Source organism: Blennius ocellaris, assembly GCF_963422515.1.
Source record: "Blennius ocellaris genome assembly, chromosome: 5".
Lineage (NCBI taxonomy): Eukaryota > Metazoa > Chordata > Actinopteri > Blenniiformes > Blenniidae > Blennius > Blennius ocellaris.
In genome coordinates this window covers 9,530,351-9,550,343 of record NC_137654.1, presented here as the reverse complement: position 1 = coordinate 9,550,343, position 19,993 = coordinate 9,530,351, and the positions used below count along the sequence as shown (strand labels likewise).

General features: G+C 41.1%; 1 protein-coding gene across 1 annotated transcript in view; it reads right to left on the bottom strand.

Annotated features, from left to right (window-relative positions):
* vstm2la (V-set and transmembrane domain containing 2 like a) overlaps positions 1 to 19,993 on the bottom strand; it is a 65,312-nt gene that overhangs the window by 9,260 nt on the left and 36,059 nt on the right. Inside the window, exons 2-3 of the mRNA XM_080496207.1 lie at positions 4,752 to 4,921; positions 4,225 to 4,269 (exon numbers count right to left, since the gene is read on the bottom strand). Of these exons, the coding sequence (XP_080352333.1) occupies positions 4,225 to 4,269; positions 4,752 to 4,921 (215 nt within the window). The remainder of the gene's footprint in view (positions 1 to 4,224; positions 4,270 to 4,751; positions 4,922 to 19,993) is intronic.

Sequence of the window (19,993 nt, the reverse complement as noted above, 5' to 3'; positions counted from 1 at the left end):
TGTGTTGCTTGTTTTAATGGCTGCATCCTCATAATCATCACATTGTCTACCTCAAATTGCAGCAGCAGAGCATGAGCCCAGCTGAAGAGCCGCAGCAGCAGCCTCAGTTTGAGGGGCCTCAGGAGAAGCTGGTGTGGGATCAGCAGCTTGAGGAACCAAAGCCTCAGCAGCTGGAGGAGCCAGAGGTGCCTCAGCAGCTGGAGGAACCAAAGCCTCAGCAGCTGGAGGAACCAGAGGTGCCTCAGCAGCTGGAGGAGCCAGAGGTGCCTCAGCAGCTGGAGGAGCCAGAGGTGCCTCAGCAGCTTGAGGAACAAAAGCCTCAGCAGCTGGAGGAGCCAGAGGTGCCTCAGCAGCTGGAGGAACCAGAGGTGCCTCAGCAGCTGGAGGAGCCAGAGGTGCCTCAGCAGCTGGATAGGCCAGAGGTGCCGGAGCCGTCTGAGGTGACACAGCAGTTCAAGTGGCCAGAGGTGACACAGCAGTTCAAGTGGCCAGAGGTGCTGGAGGAGCCCAAGTTCAGCCGGGGGACCCGCAAAAAACATCGGCAGTTGCTGAACCTCTACCAGTGCCTTCATGAGTCTCAGCAGCCTGAGGGGACCGAGGAGCCTCAGAAGCCTGAGGAACTGGCGGAGAATCAGGAGCTGGAGGAGCCAAAGCCCAGCCGGAGGGGCCGGAAGAAACAGAAGAGGAAGAATCCAAACATCCTCAGTAGCTGGGATTGCTGGGAGTGATCTAGTAAGTAACATACTCAGACACACTAAAGCTGGATTTGGGGAAAGACACTTTGAATACCTGCACTGTTGTTGGACCTGTGTCACCCTGTGTGAAATTGTTGAAGAGCTGTTCAATATGTGGCCTTTAAAAAGTCAATTTCTCACTGTGTGTTTGTGTGTTCCAGGCACCTTCTCAGACCTTGGAGTGGAGAGGGAGTCATATAAGAAGAGAGTCCAAGTCCAGAGAGGTCCCTCTTGGTCAAACCCGAGATCCCTCGCCCAAAAATTTTAATAAAAATTACAAAAAAAACATTACATTACTACTTGTGGTCATTAAAAATGTCATCGGTGGCAACCGAACGAGTCGGGGTTTGAGCAACCATAATTTATATTGTTTTCTATTTTCAACTCTCAGTATTCATTCCATTTTAACTTTCATTCTCTCTCATACACTCGTCATTTTCATTGGATCAGCTTTACTCTGCTCTTTTCCCATATTGGTACTTGGCGTCCCAAATAAACCCACAAATATTACGTCCTCTCGTCAGAGAACAGGGCGCCTTCCCAAACAATGGACTCACTCGACGCATCCAAAATAGAAATCATTCATTTCTACAAGAGCGGTGGAAACATTTTACTGCATCACTTCAAAAAATAATCCCTGATTCATTTCAAGGAACAATTTTTCAACTCAATCACTTTTCCGAGTGTGAATTGAGTGTCACACTTTCGGTTTACATCCAAAAAGGCTTTACTGGGAGATAAACATGCTGGAGCAGCGAGCACAGACTGCTGAATCTCATTTGCAATGAACTTCTGTAAAGTTGATGTAGAATACAGATCGCATCATAGGTATAATATAGGTGAAATCAAAGACGTAACAGAGGAAACAAGGTGAAATCTTCAACAGTTCCTGGAGCCTCGACGCAGAACCGCTGGTTTATCAGCAAATATTGACCAACAGAACGAAACTGCAGAAAGTGTTGACCAGCTCTATGATACAACCAGATAGGCTGACTATGTACCTGTCGGAGGCCATGACCATCAGAAAACATGAGCAAAATAAGCTATTATATTACATTACATTACATTAATAAGAGGTTTGGTGGTGTCATGTTCTTGTGTTTACTGTAACTTGAAAATGTACTTTTCCTTTAGGATTTCTATGTCTCTAAATCACTACATATCAAATACTGTTCATTATTCCACATTTGAATTACTACAAATCATTACTCCGACCATCGTGCACACTCCAGAATAGAGTCATCAGACTGGTTTAAAAGGCTTCCAGGACCACACTAATGCCTTATTTATTCATTTCGGCCTACTAAAACTCCCAGATCTGGTACAATTTTAAACTGATTATTTAATTGCCAAAGCTAGAAAAAAGCAACTACCAAACAACATACAGAATGTTTTTTACTGAGGAGGGTTTTGATTACTGAAGGAATCTGGACTTCAGAAACAAGAGAGAAAGGGGAGCGCTGTCTGAATGAATGTCCATGAATGCAAAACATATTTATTCTTCACATATGTTTGTGTATGATTGTATGTGTTTATATATGTACCTGCGTTTAAATTGTATGGAGTGTGTGTGTGTGTGTGTGTGTGTGTGTGTGTGTGTGTGTGTGTGTGTGTGTGTGTGTGTGTGTGTGTGTGTGTGTGTGTGTGTGTGTGTGTGTGTGTGTGTGTGTGTGTGTGTGTGTGTGTGTTTCCAGACGATGGCGACGTTCATGTGCAGTGTCATGCATACATGAGTCTGCTGTCGTTTCTGGTGGATGTTTGAGGCAGATCTCTTATATTGATGAATTTCCAGCTGCACAGCCTGCAGTGTGTGGTCTCCTTACCCACACACACACACACACACACACACACACACACACACACACACACACACACACACACACAGCTGTGGCTTTCATTACAGCCAATCAGTAGCAGCCATGGTGGGGGGGTTGGGGGGGACTTCAGCACTCGTCTTTAACTTTTGCTCAGTCAAATATTAATCACTTTTTCTTGTACAAGTGACTTTTTTTTCATGTCTAAGGTCTCAAAAATGTTCTCATGTTTCTTCACAGCAGAAGTGTTAAACTCACTTTAATTCAGGGGTCACATTAAGGAGCTCATACCATTAAAATAAAGCTATAATAACCTATACAAAACAACAGTAACATATGCATGTATATGAAAAAATTGTTCATAAACATTCTGCTGTTTTTCAGCATTGTATCCTCTCTGTGATTTCTTTCTAAATTCACTATCACAGTGCAGCTTTTACACTTCTGTTACTTTGATAAAATTAAGGTATCGACAACCCTGATCTCCTGGCTCAGTGTAATTTTATATTATACACTTCAGCACTCACAGAACTAATCATGGACAGCCATTTGTCAAATCAAAGAAATAAGATAATGTTTCATATTTTACTTTTAGCGGAGCTCAAAGCCTCTGACATTTCCTGAAGGCTTGTATGAGACCGAAACGTGATCGAGAGGAGGGTTTCTTATGTCCGATGAAACAAAAATGTAGTTTTGTGGCCATCAGATTATATCAAAAGGTGTTTATTCCAGAAGCTACACTACAAACTGACTCTGCCGAGTGGTGGCAGCATCATGTCAAAAGGAATGCTTATTGAGTCTCCAGAATGCTTGTAAAGAAGAAGATAAAATCAATATAACAAAATATAGGAACATTCAAGAGACGAACCTCAAGAAAAGTAAAACAATAAGATAATCGCATCCACCAACGGACACCCTAAATGCAAAGAGAGCTTCCTGGTTTCACTTGAAAACGTGTAAACGGGGCCTGTTGGATTTCAACACAGATTCACTGCTGTGTCGTTACTCCCCACAAAGACACATCTACCTAATACTGAGTGAGGGGGAACTAATGCAGCCACCTATTTTTACATAACGTCAGCTGTGGGCTAACCTCCGCCCCCTATCCTCAACTTAGGCGGATATTTATTTAATCTATTGGGAAAAAAAAGGTTTTGCTATGACACAAAACGAGATCCGTTCAGTCACATTGCCCCTGATTATCTCAGAATAAAAGTATTTTTATGCCTTTATCAGACACGGTATGCGGTCATGCTATCTCAGTCAGTTCAAAGCCTCTCTGGGTTTCTGAGTGGAACCATTTACCTCTGAAAGGTCTGATGGATACCAGAGGAGACATAAAGAGTTCTCCTTCCCAGCTTCTCCCCTTTTACTGTTTATTAATGCCATTCTGCACATGTATTACAATCTGAAGATGTAATCCTCTCGAGGACGATGCTTCACCACCCTCCTGACTCTGTGACTCTGCAAAGCCGTCGAGGGTGAAATGAACATGTTAACATGTCAAGTGGGTGGCTTGCTGTATTATTGTGTAATTAAGCCGGGGAAAAAATATCTGCGGGTCGTCCTGAACAAGAAACTTCAGTTTAGTCATTTTTTGCCTGTCTCCTCCTGGAAAACACCGATGCAAACAGAGGGGCTTTTGTTTGGATAATAACAGCGGGAGTTCAACTTACACTTATCTTTGTAGAATCCTTTGGCATCTCTTCCTCAGGGGCCACCTGAAGAAAACAAACCATAATGAGTGGAACTGCTTAATCAGTGTAAGGACTTACTATCAATTATTAGGAGGGGATTTCTGTGTGGAATTTGCTCCCCCCCCCTCTCTAAATGTGTCGCTTTCTGTCTATTAGTGTTCTAGTCAAGACCAAATCCAGAGCATGCAAAGACCAAGACTTTGAAAATGTGCTCTCCAGTACTACAACACCAATGTCTTAAGGGTTAATATCTAATATACACCCAAATAAAACACTTTACCGAAGCTATAATGTGTCACTTTAATCAGTAAGAGTTGTGAGCATAAACTTGAGAATTTAGAAACAAACATTTTGAGTAAACTGATATTGAAAATCCTGCAACATAGAGCTCAACATTTATCCTTTCTTTTCAGTCTATGAACTTCAAATCGTGAGAACAATCGGCTGGAAGCTGCATCTCTTCCAAGTGAACCTGATGAAGACCACAGCAAACAAGTGGAACCTACTTCATTGGTGGTCCATGGCTGCCTGTCGGTCCAGTCCACATGGTTCCTGATGTACCACCACTGGATCTCCAGGGAGTAGGACGGCGTTCCCGCTCCTCTGAAGGAGCAGGCCATCTCCACGTCCTGTCCCCTCTGAGCCGTCATGTCGTGTGGCACCTCGGTGAACATGGCTGCAAACACACACAAACACACACCGGTAACACACTGGCTTCAGTACAGAGGCTTCAGAAAGCGTGGGAGGAGGACCCTGCTTCCAAACGCTGGAATCACATTGACATGGCATTTCTGGAGGTTTAAGGTAAAATCAGACATTTTTAGAGTGTTTATCACACTGCGAGGATATTCCGGTGTTGCATCATGATGATAGATAATATGTAATAAGAGAGAAATTACTTGTAGTTTTACACTGAACTGCATTTTATAGTTTCGATTGTTTATTACATTTTAACAGATTAATTAGTATCATTGTGCCCCATATGGGAGATATTACACTGAATTAAAAACAAACACTGTCTTAGTTTTTTTTGTTTCAGTGAAAATTCACGCCTGTTGTCACCTCTTCATGACAATCTTATTACGGTTCAGCCTCACAAAAAATAAATGCCTCCTGCTAATTTCATTCAAGAATACGATTTGCAGCCAGAAATAGGACGTCAGACTTATATGAATGAGATTTCTTCACAGGTTTGGTGCTGCTGACACTCAAAACACTGTGAAACACCCAGCAGTGAGGCTCCTGAAATCGCAATGTTTATGGCTACATTGCTAAAAATGACATTAACCAGCATTTGCGATTTCATTTTCCTTCAACTCTTTAATAAAAGAAATTGCTCAAGTGAAGGAAAAATAAAGAAGCCACTTCAAAACCCCCCAAAAACAAAAGAACTTTACAGACACATTACCCTCTATCTTCATGTGTTCATGTTTTAAATGTGTATGGAGGCGACTGTGACAGCAGCTGCTGTGTCGAGATGTCAGTTATAAATGGTGCGTTCAAGTGCACCCCTGCCTTCTCCCCCATGCGTGATACCAGAATATTCTCACAGAAATACTGACAAACAGACTGCATCGATCTGTTAATTGTTAGCCGCAGCAGAATGCTGCACTGTTGGCGCCATGGAGCAAAAAAAAAAAGAAAAAAAAGAAGCAAAACTTAATTTTCTCGAGCGAGAAAGCTCAATACATTTTCACCAGCCGGGAACTGTTCACGATGTGGGAAACATTACAGTAAAAATAAAACCGACACTATAACAATGTGTCAATTCCCAAAAGTTGCTGTATTATTATTATTACTACTCATCTCTGAAGGGGAAGGTTTGACAGTTAAATCGTGAGTTGCTATGAAAGGAAGAAAAAAAAACATCTCAGCTTTTCTTTATCACAGGTTTCTCCTCAGCAAATGGCTTCAGATACATGATAACACTGCCCCTAGTGGCAGAAGTGTAAAAGTGTTTGGTTTACAGAATAGAGAAGCACTTTGTTTAGCAGTGCTCAGAGCCAGCGAAAATGCAACATTTTGAAAACTTGTCTCAAAGTGGAACCTGTGAAAACACTCTGAATCTCGTTTCTGTGGAAACAGGGGAAAACACAACTTTTCTTAAAACACTACTACTGCTGTAGTAAATCGTTTTCTGCACACGTGCGGGTAGATGGACAATTAAAAACAAGGTTTCCAATTAGTATTGTTTATAGCATATTGGTCGCCGCGCAAAAGTGTGTGTGGTTTCATTACAAAAACAAGAAATTTCACTTGAATGGTAATTATGTACTCAGGGAAGAAAGACTTTTTTTTTAAATGTTTGAATAAAGTTGAATTTACACTTATTTTTCTATATAAGTTCGAGGATTTGTTCTTCATATGGCTAAAAGCCTCTCTCAAGGCTGAAGCACCTTTATAGAATCCAAGCCAGTTAAAAAGGGTAATTACATAAATTACTATGGAGTGCACTCTCTGTCGATCAACGCAACAGGACAGGCATTATCCGGACCACGGCTTCGGTGTAATGGCTACCCTGACAGGCAGCCCTTTCCTCTGATTGGCGCTCGATGGTGGAGCCTTTCATCCAGGACTGTGCAGCTGCCATTTACTTGTCCCTCGGAGAGTAGGAACAAGTGGAAAATGTGGGATAATGGCACCATGAACCTGCTGAGCAAGCTGCTCGGTGACAAAGGTTGTTTTCGACCTTTGTTTTGATTGATGCAATTACAGTATCTGACAAAAATACTCAACGCTTCAAGGTCCAAACAACATCTTTCAAGGACAGACCTTTGTTTTTTTGTTTAGTATTTTGTTCAAACATGCTGATTTCGGAGCTCTGGGACGGAAGAATTTAAAGCTCAGTGGGTTAATCTTGCTCAAAGTTTCTTGAAAAGACACTGAAATTGTTAATTTAACAGAAATGTAATGATATATGTTTGCAGGCAAGCTCAGAAACAAGAATTTGGGGTTGTTGCAGAAAGGCACATTTATGATAAACTGAATTATATGATCTTTGAGATGAGATTTCCCAAACTAAAGAAACCTAAAGAAACCTGAATACAGTCAGCAGAAGTGAGATGACAAACCATCTGGAAACGTTTCCAGCTTACAGGACATTTATACATTAAATTGAAAGAACAAGTAGTTATTATACAAATCTTATGCTTCTCTGTGCACTCCTATTAAGCTAATGACACATTTTATGATTACTCTAAGCAGCCTTGTTAGGAACCTCATATTTATTGTGAACTAAGTGCTTCAATAATTACAAGTACATTGTTTACTGACAGTTTTGATGTTGTAGAGACAAACTAATGAGCCTGTGTTCAATAGAAACCTCTTCAAAGACGACCAAACAAATCCCCTTTGTCCTCCTGATGAGGAAACTCGAAGCAAAATTTACTTAATTCTAGGTTCCAGGACTCAGTCCTGCAACTCTATTGAGCAAAAGGGTTGTTTACTGCTTGAAAATTTACCTTTGCAAAAAGGTTACACAACCTTGTTTTGGTGAGAGTTTGACTTCAAACCGTTTTAAGTGGAAATTGAGGGGAATAGAAAAGCCTTTCAATATTAACACTTACATTTCTATTATTTGCCTTTAAAGGGAGTCTTGCAAAGAAGACCACCAAACACAAGTCAAGGCCAAGACCTTGAAAATGTGCTCTTCACACCAGGCTCAAGTACAACAACACTACGACAGTGATGCTACACAAGCCTATGTCTGTGGAAAGTCACTTTAAACGTTGCATTTATTTTGTGAATTCTCAAAGGATGATTGATCGATGTCTCGATTCTCGCTTCTAACATTACTCATGGATGACTAAAATGCTTTTAGGGGCTCTTAAATTTACCTGACTGGCACAATTTTCTCTACTACGGATGTATGAATATTCAACTTCAATTCAGTTTAACACTCTATGTTGAAACAACGGGTCAAATTTGATAAAATGATAATTAAGTTTATAATTCACTTATTCAAGTGTTTGACATGATTTCTCCCAAAACCTGCAGTAAATTTGGTATACAAAGAAAAAATGAAAACATAATATAACTGTCATCACATAAATATATTTATGCTGATGAGTAAATTAGTCAAATAGGTTTTAGCTGAAATAATGTTTATATTCGTGAACCGTTGGACTGGATTGAAATGTGGTGAATGATTCCCTCAAACAGAATGCAGACTGATTGATTGTGCCTTCGGTTTGTGTGGGTTTTTCAGACGATCAACTAAAACCATGAGTAATCGGCCTCAAAGTCGAAGGTATGGAAAAACAAGAGCAATGGAAGAAATGTAAAAATATTAAAATAAGAGTCTACAAATAAAAACTGTGAGGAGCAAGTTGAGAAAATGCTTCTCAACACAATAACACATGTATTTCTGTAGACACAATCATATACAATGCAAAAGTTTCTAGATTTTGTAAATCCCATCAATCTATTAAATAAACTCCTCTGAGGTCCCGTTTGCAAAGACAATGTTTTCAGTGGAAACGCTTTGGTTTTATGTTTTCATTTCAGAAAAGCTTGGCATTTACAAGGCAACGTTTTGAAAATGAGGTCCGTTGACACCGAAATTGCAGAAATACTGAAAATGATGTAGTTAACATGCCAGGCCATAAGTTGGTGCTGTTGTTTGTTTTTGTAATGAAGCCACACACACGTGCACGCAGAGAACAATACAGTATAAACATTGACAACGATAGAACACTGACATTCGTATGGATGGACGACCAAGTTGGATTTTTTTATTCTGGGTGACTCTCAACTATAAAACTAGCAAGTCCCAGGAGAATATGAACACATGACACTCTGGAGGGCGCCATTGTTTTTATATTCCCCCGTTTCCATGGAGACGGAGTAGGAACGTTTTCACAAAGGCGGATTTTAAGTGGCACAGTTGTTGCGTAAATGGACACACAAGAAGCAATGGAAGTTTTGCGTTTTCCCTTGAAAACATAGTCGCGTAAACGGAGCATCACAATTTTGAACACGTGCCTGATATTCCTTATTTGTGAAGACCAACTGCGCTCATGATGTTGTTTTGTGCATCTTCTGTGTCTTTTCAGTTAATCAGCTTTGTCATAGTGTTCACGTGCAAAGATAGAAAAATACTTTTTTCTGAAAGCTTTTTGCGGACTCTTCAAAAAAAAAAAGTAGGTCTGAACTGAACAGTGCATCAAAATCTGTGGTTTAGATTAACCTCCGGGTCGTTTAATTCTGGTGATTTCTTTCCATCTTGCAAAGTAAACTCTCACTTCCTGCTCCAGGTTATTCTCTTTAAAAGAGACACTTCAGTTCTGTTTGGTGAGTCATGCTGCAAACTTAAGAATGTCCAAACCTTTTGCATGGCTTCCCCACTCATGGACCAGTCCAGATTATTAAGTCGATAACACCGAGTCAAACATAAGTGCCAATATCCATCTCCGTCCATAGATTAATCTCGCCTCTTCAACCGGTGTGGACACTGCTATGAATCTGCCTTGTATTACGAGAGCAGTTACAAGCCTCGAGTCATACATCCTTCTTGTACATTGATCAAATCTGCTTGTATTTTTCATTTGTGAAACCCGAAACGCACCGGGTATCGATTTGACATTACACAGCCGGAGTCAGGAACAATGCCCACGGCCCCTTTGGTGGAGATAATATTCAAAGCTGAGGCATAAGAACTGGAGGGTAAGAGATAGAGCCTCTGAAGTTCTTCCCAGCAATGATAATCTGTCTTTCCCCACTTAGCTGTGAAGCCTGCAAAAAAAAAAAAAAAAATCCATGAACATTTTTTTCCCCCCCATGCAAACTACAGGAAAAGGACATTAGCAGTTTATCATATTGTATGGAATAATTCTCACTCAGGGAATCAACAGATGGTAATCTGATCTGATTAGAACGCATCTTTTGTACATTTGTAATTATTTCCACACCTGTTCGATACTTCAAAATGTCCCGTTACTGTAAAAAATTAAGACAAATTACAGGAGAGAACCCGCATTTAATCGTGAGAAATTTAATTATCTTCAGCTTCTTCGTCAAATCTTCACGCCCCATTGATTTCTGTATGATAATGATTCAAACACGCGGCTCTCTAATGTGCTGTCTACTGGTAATAGCCGTCTCCAATATCCACACTGTCATTGTGGAGGCCATAAACGAGTGCGACGAGTCGGGTGTGCTCACCCCAAAGCGTTATCATTATCTAGAAGATAAACAGCGGAGGGCTCTGAAGCGACTTTCTCCGAAAGCTACAGTACGAGTCGGACTCCGTGTCAACCCATTCACATGCAGGGGCGGGGGAGATAGATGAGGAAATTCATTCTTTTCTTTTTTCTTATTCTTTTTAAAAAAAGTGTGTGTCGCGATTGAATTGAGTTGCTGTTAATGAGAGTTGTCTGTTTGCGGAATATCTCGGAAGAATAGGAAAAAAAGGAATTGTCGTCTGTGTCTGAGAGAGCTGGAAGAGTGAGGAGGGAAGAAGCAGTGTAAGATGGCAGATCGCCGTAGGTGGAGAAAGCTGCGGGGGCGCGTTCATCATTTCTTTGAGAAATCGAGTGGTAATTACAGGAGTGATAAAAGGAAGGCAGGTGAGGATTCTTCTCCTCCTGTAGGGTCGTCTTACTCAAACCTACATGATCGTTAATCTTACTGCTCTGATAGCTTGATTACCTCTAAGAAAGGCCGCTGACCCACTTCTTCCATTTCAGATTGGCCAAAACATTACAGTGAGGCCAAATGCTGGTGGACACAACCACTTTCACATACAGGAGCTATAACAACAAAAGCATTGGACATTTTTCTCAGGTTTATTCTAGATTTTAAGAAGTGGTCCTGGTTTTCACTGACATGTATAATCTAATGTTGACGCCCCACCACCTGATGGGATCACTGCCTTACCGTGGTGTGATAGTTTGTGTGTTTCCAGAACTCCTAGCAATGTCATCTGGAGTATTTTACCCCTGGTAGGGCCGCCCATACTGAATAGGCAGAAGGGCAGAGAACAGACGAAGAGTGAGCTCCCGACTCCAGGTTGGTGGGTTAATACACGTAAAACCTGCATGTTACAGAAACCCAAACTCGTGTTGCCACAGTGCCCTACACTGGAGAAGCAGAGGTACGAGATGTCAATGTGTTTTACCCAGTAAAATGTTCCTGAACACAAAGTCTGGGACAACAAATACAGGTGACACCAGTTAAATTGCCCAATTTCTATAAAAGGGAAGTCATGTTGTGGTACCTGTGAAGTACTACACCAATAATTCTGTTTATCAAACTCACAAAAGTCCAAAAACATGTAAGCTGCACCCCATTCTTACTTTTATATTCAATAAATCAAGTGTCTGTCTCAATATGACCCAACAACCCAACAGAACCATCCATTTATCTTCGATAACACTTTAGCCAGCTGATCCTGCCAATCCCTGCTAACTGTGGGTAAAAGCAGGACAGATGATCCTGTCTATAACCCCTTAAGTCAAAATGAAATACTCTTTGATTTCATCCTCGCCTGGAGGGTTCAGGGATTTACGCCCCTCCAAAGTTAAAGTCGGGAATCCAAAAACCATTTATATTAAGACGATCTGGTCACGATCCTGAAGTTGAAGATGTATTAAAACAAACGTATTTTACCGGAGTCACATTCAGGCCCCGTCTTCCAAGATGGAACTTTTTGAAAATGATCCACCTTCGTCTCCATGGAAACTACATTGTTTCAAGCATTTTTGCCATTTCTTCGTCGACGGACATCGTTTTGAAAACATTGCCGTCTAAGTGTGAGACTTTTCTGAGACGAAAATGCAAAAACTATGTGTTTTCATTTTAAACGTTGTGTAAGTGAGGCCTCAGTGGGCACTTTGGGTAGAAACTAGAGAACGAGTCACATATACAGATATCAGAAAAGCTCCCAAGCCCGGAGTGTGGCGAATACCCAGAATATCCAGAATCAACAACAATCTATCCTCCACCAATCATAATATATTTTCAACATGCAGGCATATTGTGGTTTTTATTGGATTTTGACAAATTCTGCTACAAATTCAAAGATCAAGTATGAAAACATTTCTAAAACACCAAGAAAGAATATTTATTTTGAAATCGACACTCTCAATCTGTCTTCTTGACTTCATCACATCAGACAAATTCATTTCAATAAAATATATTAGTTAAGCTATTTATAAATCTACCAATACTTTTTTGATCATGCTCGTCTTTTACACAAACATTTACGCATTTATATTCCATTAAACCCCTACAATTACTTAGCATTTTTGAATTATTAAGGAATGCTAAGTCATGCAAGGTGTGTGCCATTAAAATTGTGCCCTTCATCAGTTACAGCTAACAAACAGGTACAATTGGAGGCTGATCAATTATTATTACATGGCTGATGAATTCATAACCTTTGCAAAAGCTTTTTTTCCTCACCACCGAGTCCTGACGCCGCACAGCTGCTTCGCTCCAACATTTGCTGGAAAATTGGAGGGAAAACACAACCAACCATATGAATTTGGGGCATGACACGAATAGTCAGGTTATTATTGAGTGAGTCTGTTCTGCCCGTTAATTTCTCTCTCTTGGCCTGACATTGTGGTTTTAACTCACACATTTTGGAGTCACACCTGAACTCGTAAATGTTGACCGTGAGTGTAATTTATTTTGGATCGTTGATATAGTCCCCAAAAGAAATCCTCGAATGCATTATTTTCCCAAGACTTTCTATTATGCTTATCGCTGACAGGAGTATTTCACATCCCCGCCAGGAGGTTTCACACCCACACAATGGGAGGCTAGTTAGGACTGAACTCTTGTCCACTTGTAGCTGCCAGACAGAAGACCTCCCAAGTCCAACTGTGGTCACACTGAACACAAGCCTCCACATTTCCGAATGCACAGAAAATATTTTAGCTTCTCCCTCCTGCCCTCCCGCTCCCACAGGTCTCCAACTCCTCCCCCCGAAAGCATCCCTTTTTCCAGCAATCACATGTTATTTCACAGTTGCCTAACAAGAACATTGAGAGAAGCCGTCATGCATTTGCTTGTGTGCATTTTGCCCCGCGGGCTTCTACAACCCAGACTCGCTTCTCTCAGTGCCACAACACACTGCTTGCAACAGTCATTTTTATTCCTTTTTTTCCCCTCCTACATCAGGGCTCTGGCAACACTGCGCCTCTCCGTTGCCTTTTCTGCTCTCGATCTGAATCCATCATGATCGGGCAGCCGGCGGCATCAGCCTCTGAATGTCAATGCTGCTCAGCGTGCGAGGAGGCTGGCGCTGCATCGGGCTGCGTACAGTACTCTCCAGAGGTTTTCAGCCTCGAAATGGCCCCGCAGCAACCGAGGAAGTGACTACAGTGTAATGTGACTCACTTCCTATTATAATGGCAATTAGGCTGATGTATATGCATCCTCTGTTACTCTCCGAGAAGGAGAAGGGCACCAACTGCTCTGTTATCGGCTTTACCTCGAAGTGGAATGATATTTTAATCAGATTAATTTATGGAGTGGTTAGCGCTCTAGCGCTCCAGTTTGAGCCCTGGTTCAAGGATTTTCTGTGTGCAGTTTGCATGTTCTCGCTGTGCATGTGTTTTTTTCTTCACTTTTGGGGGGGTCTGTTTATGCGACATCAGTGTGTGATCCTCAAACTTTTTATCCCGGCTCCCAAGGTGGAAAAATTATTTCGCGGTCGCGATTCCCTCCTACAGAGACTTTATGGAACCTCTTCCTGTGCATACGTACATCTCTCCCCCTTCCTTCTCGTTGAAAATAGTTCCTTCTGCTCATGCGCCTGGTAACAAACATGGCGGACCCGCAGTGGTATCACTCACAGTCTATATTCTAGTTTTCTTGTCCATATCGGTAGTTTTATAGTTGAGACTCTCCCCTGACAGCATCCGATTCATCATCAGTCCATGCAGATGTTGGGTTCTCTCCATTTTTTTCACGTTTATAGCGTATTGGCCTCTGCACACGTCTTCGTGCTTTCATTACAAAATCAAGCAACACCCTCCTGTGGCCCGGCATACCGACTGCTGCAGTGTAAACAAGCTCCTTTTAGGATAAAGTGTCATCACATGAAGCGTCGTCATGTAAAACAGGCCTAAAGGGTCGTGTTTTCAATTTAAATCATGAGTGACAGCAAAAAGAAACAGGAGGAACAAATGAAGGTTTGACATGCATCAGGACAAACTATGTCATGGGAACTGGACCGTTTCCATCTTTGTTTGCTTGTGTTCACTATGGAGTGATTAGACGAGGCGCTGAGTCCCCACAAGCAGAAAATCAAATATGAAACCATGGAGTTGGACATATTGGCAAAAATCTACTTGACTTGGATAAAGTGGTAAAGAAGACAGATGGAAGGAGAAATGTATTACTTGCTATGTCGCTATCGATGCATCATTGATGATATATGACTATGGATCTAATCTGGCTCCATCCTTGTGTTTTTTCTGATCAGAAGTCTCTCCGGTGGCGACGCTGCTGAACAGACAAGGATGTGAACATGCACAGGGCCTGAACACCTCAGCCCGGGCCTGAACACCTTAGCCCGGGCCCGGGCGTGACAGCAAGACGTCCACTCTCCTCGTGCTCCTCGCCACAGGGAGGTCACAGGTCGTGCTCAGCAAGAGCAGTGTCTCAGGGAGCCGGCTGCAGCTTTAATCTCTTTCAAGGGCACTTCATCAGGACGAAGGGCACAATCATATCTGCAGCCGGCAAGCTTACAAGCTTGTTTCTGCAAGCGCCGTGTCATCGCCCTCCTTCAGATTCAAAATTCAGAAATCTTTACGAGGAGCACACAGGAAGCTCCCCCCTTGTGAAGTGCAGCGCCTCTTCTCAGATTAGCAGATGGAAACTTTTTGTGTGCTCAGGAGTTTGCTGTAGTGCAGGCTTTGCCACGGCCATATGGAGTCAGAGTATTTTCTGGGTTTTCTCTCGGATTTCAAGCGTAGCTTTGCAACATTTGTGACGATGGTGCCAACAGCTGACAACGTGCATGTCTGGCAAGTCACAATTACAAAACACAGGCGCTGTACTTTGAAATCTAACAAGGATCATATGGTTTTAAGGAGTAACTCAACATGTGAACCAAGTGAGGGATTTTCCACAGTAATTGCTGGGGACCTGGACCTGTTGGGGTGGGGGGGTTGAATGATCGGCCTCAGAGCTGTAAAGACAAGAGATACTGTATTTTGCTTGGCTTTAGTCACTCAAGGTGTCGCCACTTTGACCCAGCGGAGATCAGATCCAGCTTGTCACCATAAATTAATCAATACAGTATCAAAGATGGATGATAGATGATCAATTGAAGGAACTGGTTTATTTTTCCAACAATGGTTAACTTACAAGATGCACAATAAAAGATGGCAAATTATTGTTTTTACAAGCTTTGTGAGGAGATTATACTGTGGTATGTGTTATTTGTCACTGAGTGGAGGCATCATTATTCCAGGGGATTGTCCAGATTCATCTTTTTATTATATTTAATATCTTCTCAATATAATTGTACTGTTAATTTTCTAGTGGTTGAACCTGGATTCAGCTAAAACCCATGTACATGAGTACAGTTTTAAGTTTGACCTCAATATTATTATAACAAACTTACATGAACACAGTAAACATGTTTTGTTTTCCATCTAAATTGAGTTTGTGATGCAGGAAAAATACAGAGAAACTTTTAAGTGATCATCAGACAATTAATAAGAAACAATGAGTTTTCTATCCACATTATATTATGACAGAGAATGCAAGCAACAAAAAAAACTACACAAATACATTATAAAAACATCTAAAGGAAAGAAATGTGTCAGTTTAAGTGAGGGAAATCTTATTGTTGATGTAATAATATTGTGTAAATGGAAAACATATGTAAATGTATATCATTTAAAAAAAAAAAAAAACCTTGACATGTCAATGCAAAACTTTTCAAAAACTATATTCTCACTTGAAGCAGTGTTTTGTAGTGGGGCTGAAGTGTTGTGTAAAGTGAATTGCTGTAGGTTTCAGTTCTAAAAATGTAACACAATTGGTTGTTTTCGTAACTAAATAAAGTTGCCTATTTCTGTTCAAGAACGACTAAGCAACCTCAGTGGCATCTATTTAATTGTTGGTTAAATACTTGGTCTATTTACTTGTCTGTTTACGTTTTGGTTTGCATGTTTTATGCATCCCTGCATGTTTCTTTTTTACTGAGGTTACTTGGATTTCGTCACACAGATATATGAGTTTGTTGTCTCTGTAGTTGTGCAAATGTGTGACAGTGATTTTACTTCTGTGACTTGCGATCCATTTTTCCATTGTTAGTGGGGATTGGCTGCAGCCCCCAAAACCCTCTCCTGGATAAAGAGTGTATAGATGATAAATGGACACTTGATACATGGTGTAGTGGATGTTTGTTTATATTGATGGCATTGCTGTATCCTGTAGAGCAGATTAGTCTCACAATAGGTGACGTCCATCTCTGCGAGGGTGTGATATCTGGAGACGCGTTCCTTGTGCGCGCGGTGAAAATTGCTCATGCGCGGGTGTGTCAGAGGCGCTCGGTGTGTGTGCAGACCTTCACCACCCTTGGCTGTGCCAGCCTCCTCCACTCCAGCTCAGCTCCCCACTGTTCTGGCCCAAATCCCAGCTGCCGGCCCGCCTCCTCCCCCGCAGCGCGGGTCAAAGACTGTTTTCCCTCTTAATCAAATGAAAAAGGTTAAAAGGAGAACACGGCTCCCCGAGCCAGAGGGTCCGGCCGGAACACCAAGGACGAGCCGTTTCTTTTCCCCATTCGACACAACAAAGGTGCCACCTCTGCACGAGAAATTATTACCACATCATCACTCAGGCATTGCTTCATCCCAGAAACACAATGAGAGCAGAGAGTTCAGAGGAACAACCGAGCCCTTGTACTACAAAGCAGCCCGTGCTCGAGGCGCCTCTCATAGTGTCAACACAAGAGTCTGAAAGCAAAAGATTAGGAATACTTCCTACGAATAATCAGCAAAAACCAAGTCGTTGGTGAAGGGTATTTGAAGAGGATGATTTTGTTTGCTAAGAACTACTTTCAGCTCCATAGTTCAGATTATCTCACACATTAGCCAAACTGTGTCGCTGGAGTTCCAATGAAGCAAGAACAGCCCCGCTGTACTTTCCTTTCTGTCAGACCAGGCAAATGTACATTCAAAAGTTCAGAGAGCGTCTCATTCAGTTTATAGAAAGGCTACTGCACATTTTAGGTTCCTCCTGAAATTTCACCCGGAAGTCGAATATCCCCAATGTTTTGTGTGCATGTACAATTCTACTTAATTATTTCTGATCTGTCAGTTACTAATGTGTTCAAACAGGTATCAAAATGACAGCAGCATATTTTATTGTGCAGTATGAACAGACATATCAGCTCTTCTTCCCTCTTCTTGAATCCTGATGGTCCAAACTCGACCGGACCGCATCACTCGTCCGTCTCGGAGCTTCGTTCAGAACAATAAGAAATCCAAGATGTGAGCTGAGACTACTTCTACTGCAGTCTGCTACACGTTATAGTGGAGTGTTCATCTTCAGCTATAAATGATCAGAGGTGATAAAAATATCCACGGTAATGTAAAATGCTTTGATACTGAAATGTACATGTCCGCCTACATTAGAGTCACTACGTCTGTCATTAAATATGGTCTGTTTCTCTCTTTATATGCATGTAGTATTTTTACCTCAAGCATACCTTCTGCTGCTTTGACAACTTAACTTCTTGCTTGATGACAAATACTATATTCGCAATCCATTTTTATATGCAAAGCAAAGACAAAATAAGATATAGTACTTTAGATGGAGCTGTCACATGCACACTTATTAAAAGGTGAACAAGGGTATTGTATGTATTTTGTATTTTGTATTTTTTGTATTTATTTTGTTTCACCAAGCCTTTCTCTGTCTCTCCTCTCCTCTCCTCTCCTCTCCTCTCCTCTATCCTCTCACCCCAACCGGTCCGCAGAATGCCGCCACCTCTGAGTCTGGTTTCTACAAAGGTTTCTCCTTGTTGAGGGAGTTTTTCCTTTCCACAGTTGCAAACACACCTGCTTGCTCATGTGGATATGTTGGGCTTTTCTATTTTCTCTATAACAGCAAATTGGAATGACTGTAAAGTATTTAAAAAAAAAAAAAAAGAAATTGATACATTTCAATAACATCAATAAACTATTAAATGAGAAAAAAAAAAAAATTAAAAGGTGAATACATACCAGTAACATTAAACTCACTATAAATCAGCTAATTAACCCTTTATTGGGCAATGATTAGAGACGTTCTACTGTAGATTTTTAAGTCTTTTTTGACAGTGGTGGCTTTGATAAATCTGGAAAAAGTAAACATATTAATATGCCGTTCATATTTGGGAAACAATTGGCCAAGATGACACACATTTAGGCCCATTTTACATGAAATGAGAGGTGAACATGGAAAACTATTTATTGCGGTTTTTATCAGTTTGGAGAAACTAAAGATGCAATTTAAAAAAAAAAAAAAAAAGCTACCACAGCTACACCACAGCCATAGGAAATAGTTCTTCAGCGCATGCGCGAGTAAATAACGGGAATGGCAGGTTCCAGGTTTGTCGTGACTCCCAGTCATTAGATTTATAGTTCCCAGAACAGCAATGCAACTTTGTTGTCTGTCCATACAAATGTCCATGTGCTCACCATTGTTAATGTTTATAGAATATTGTTGTCTCTGTGCATGTATGTCTGATTCAATAACAAAAATAGACAACAGCACCCACTCTCTACATGAAAATTTAAATGTGTGAAACGTTTTTGAAACTAAAACGCAAAAATGATGAGACTTCACTTGAAACATTGTCGTGTAAACAGAGGCTTAACATCTCATATTTCTACAAATGTCTCTAGACGAGAAAAAAAAAATCTCTCTTGCAGTTCTATAAATACCTTTTTTTTCCCACATGATACAATACTGAGTTACATTAATGTGTTATTTGAAAACAAAAAGTCCAATTACAAGTATTTTGGATATTTGAATGCAGAAGTACTGTAACTGCCACTTGTTAAAGGTACAGTGCTTGGAATCAAATAGGGTGTAAATGAAAGAAAACACAACAGTGTTTATTATGAGAAGGAGAAATGACGAGGGGGAAAAAACAGCAGAGAAACACAATGACAAAAAGAGCAAGAAGCAGAGGACGGATTTGAGGCCTTGTGAGAAGTGACATTTAGAGCATTGACATGCTGCTGAAAGCCAAACTGCACAGAGCAACATCAACAGTCTGGAAATGGAGACACTCAGGAGACAACGGCTCCCGTCATCATTCCATCAACCACAGAGTCGTCTGATGAGCGCGTATGGTAAATACGCCAGACAGGAAATATCACCAGCTTCATTTGTAGGATTTTCTCAGACCATCGAATGAATAACTGTGCTTAAATAATGACTTTGGGGGGGGGGGGGGGGGGGGGGGTTGATCAAGGGGAATTTTATGCTACATCAATCATAGTGTTCATATTTTTTTTAAAAAGCTAAGAGGTGGCCAAGCAGTGGCTCACAAGCTGCATGTGGCTCTTGGCTATAAATTGTAGCTGTAAATCGAACTCATGTGAAACTCACAGTTTGGATTTTCTTAATTCGTACTCAGCACACAGCACCATGAGCGACCGCAACATAAAACCTGCCCGGAAAAGGTATTAATGATGGGAGAACAGAGGATGATAAATTCACAGCAATACTAAATTATTAGGTATAACTACACTAAACACAGAAATAAAGTCCTGGGAAGGACAGCGTTAAC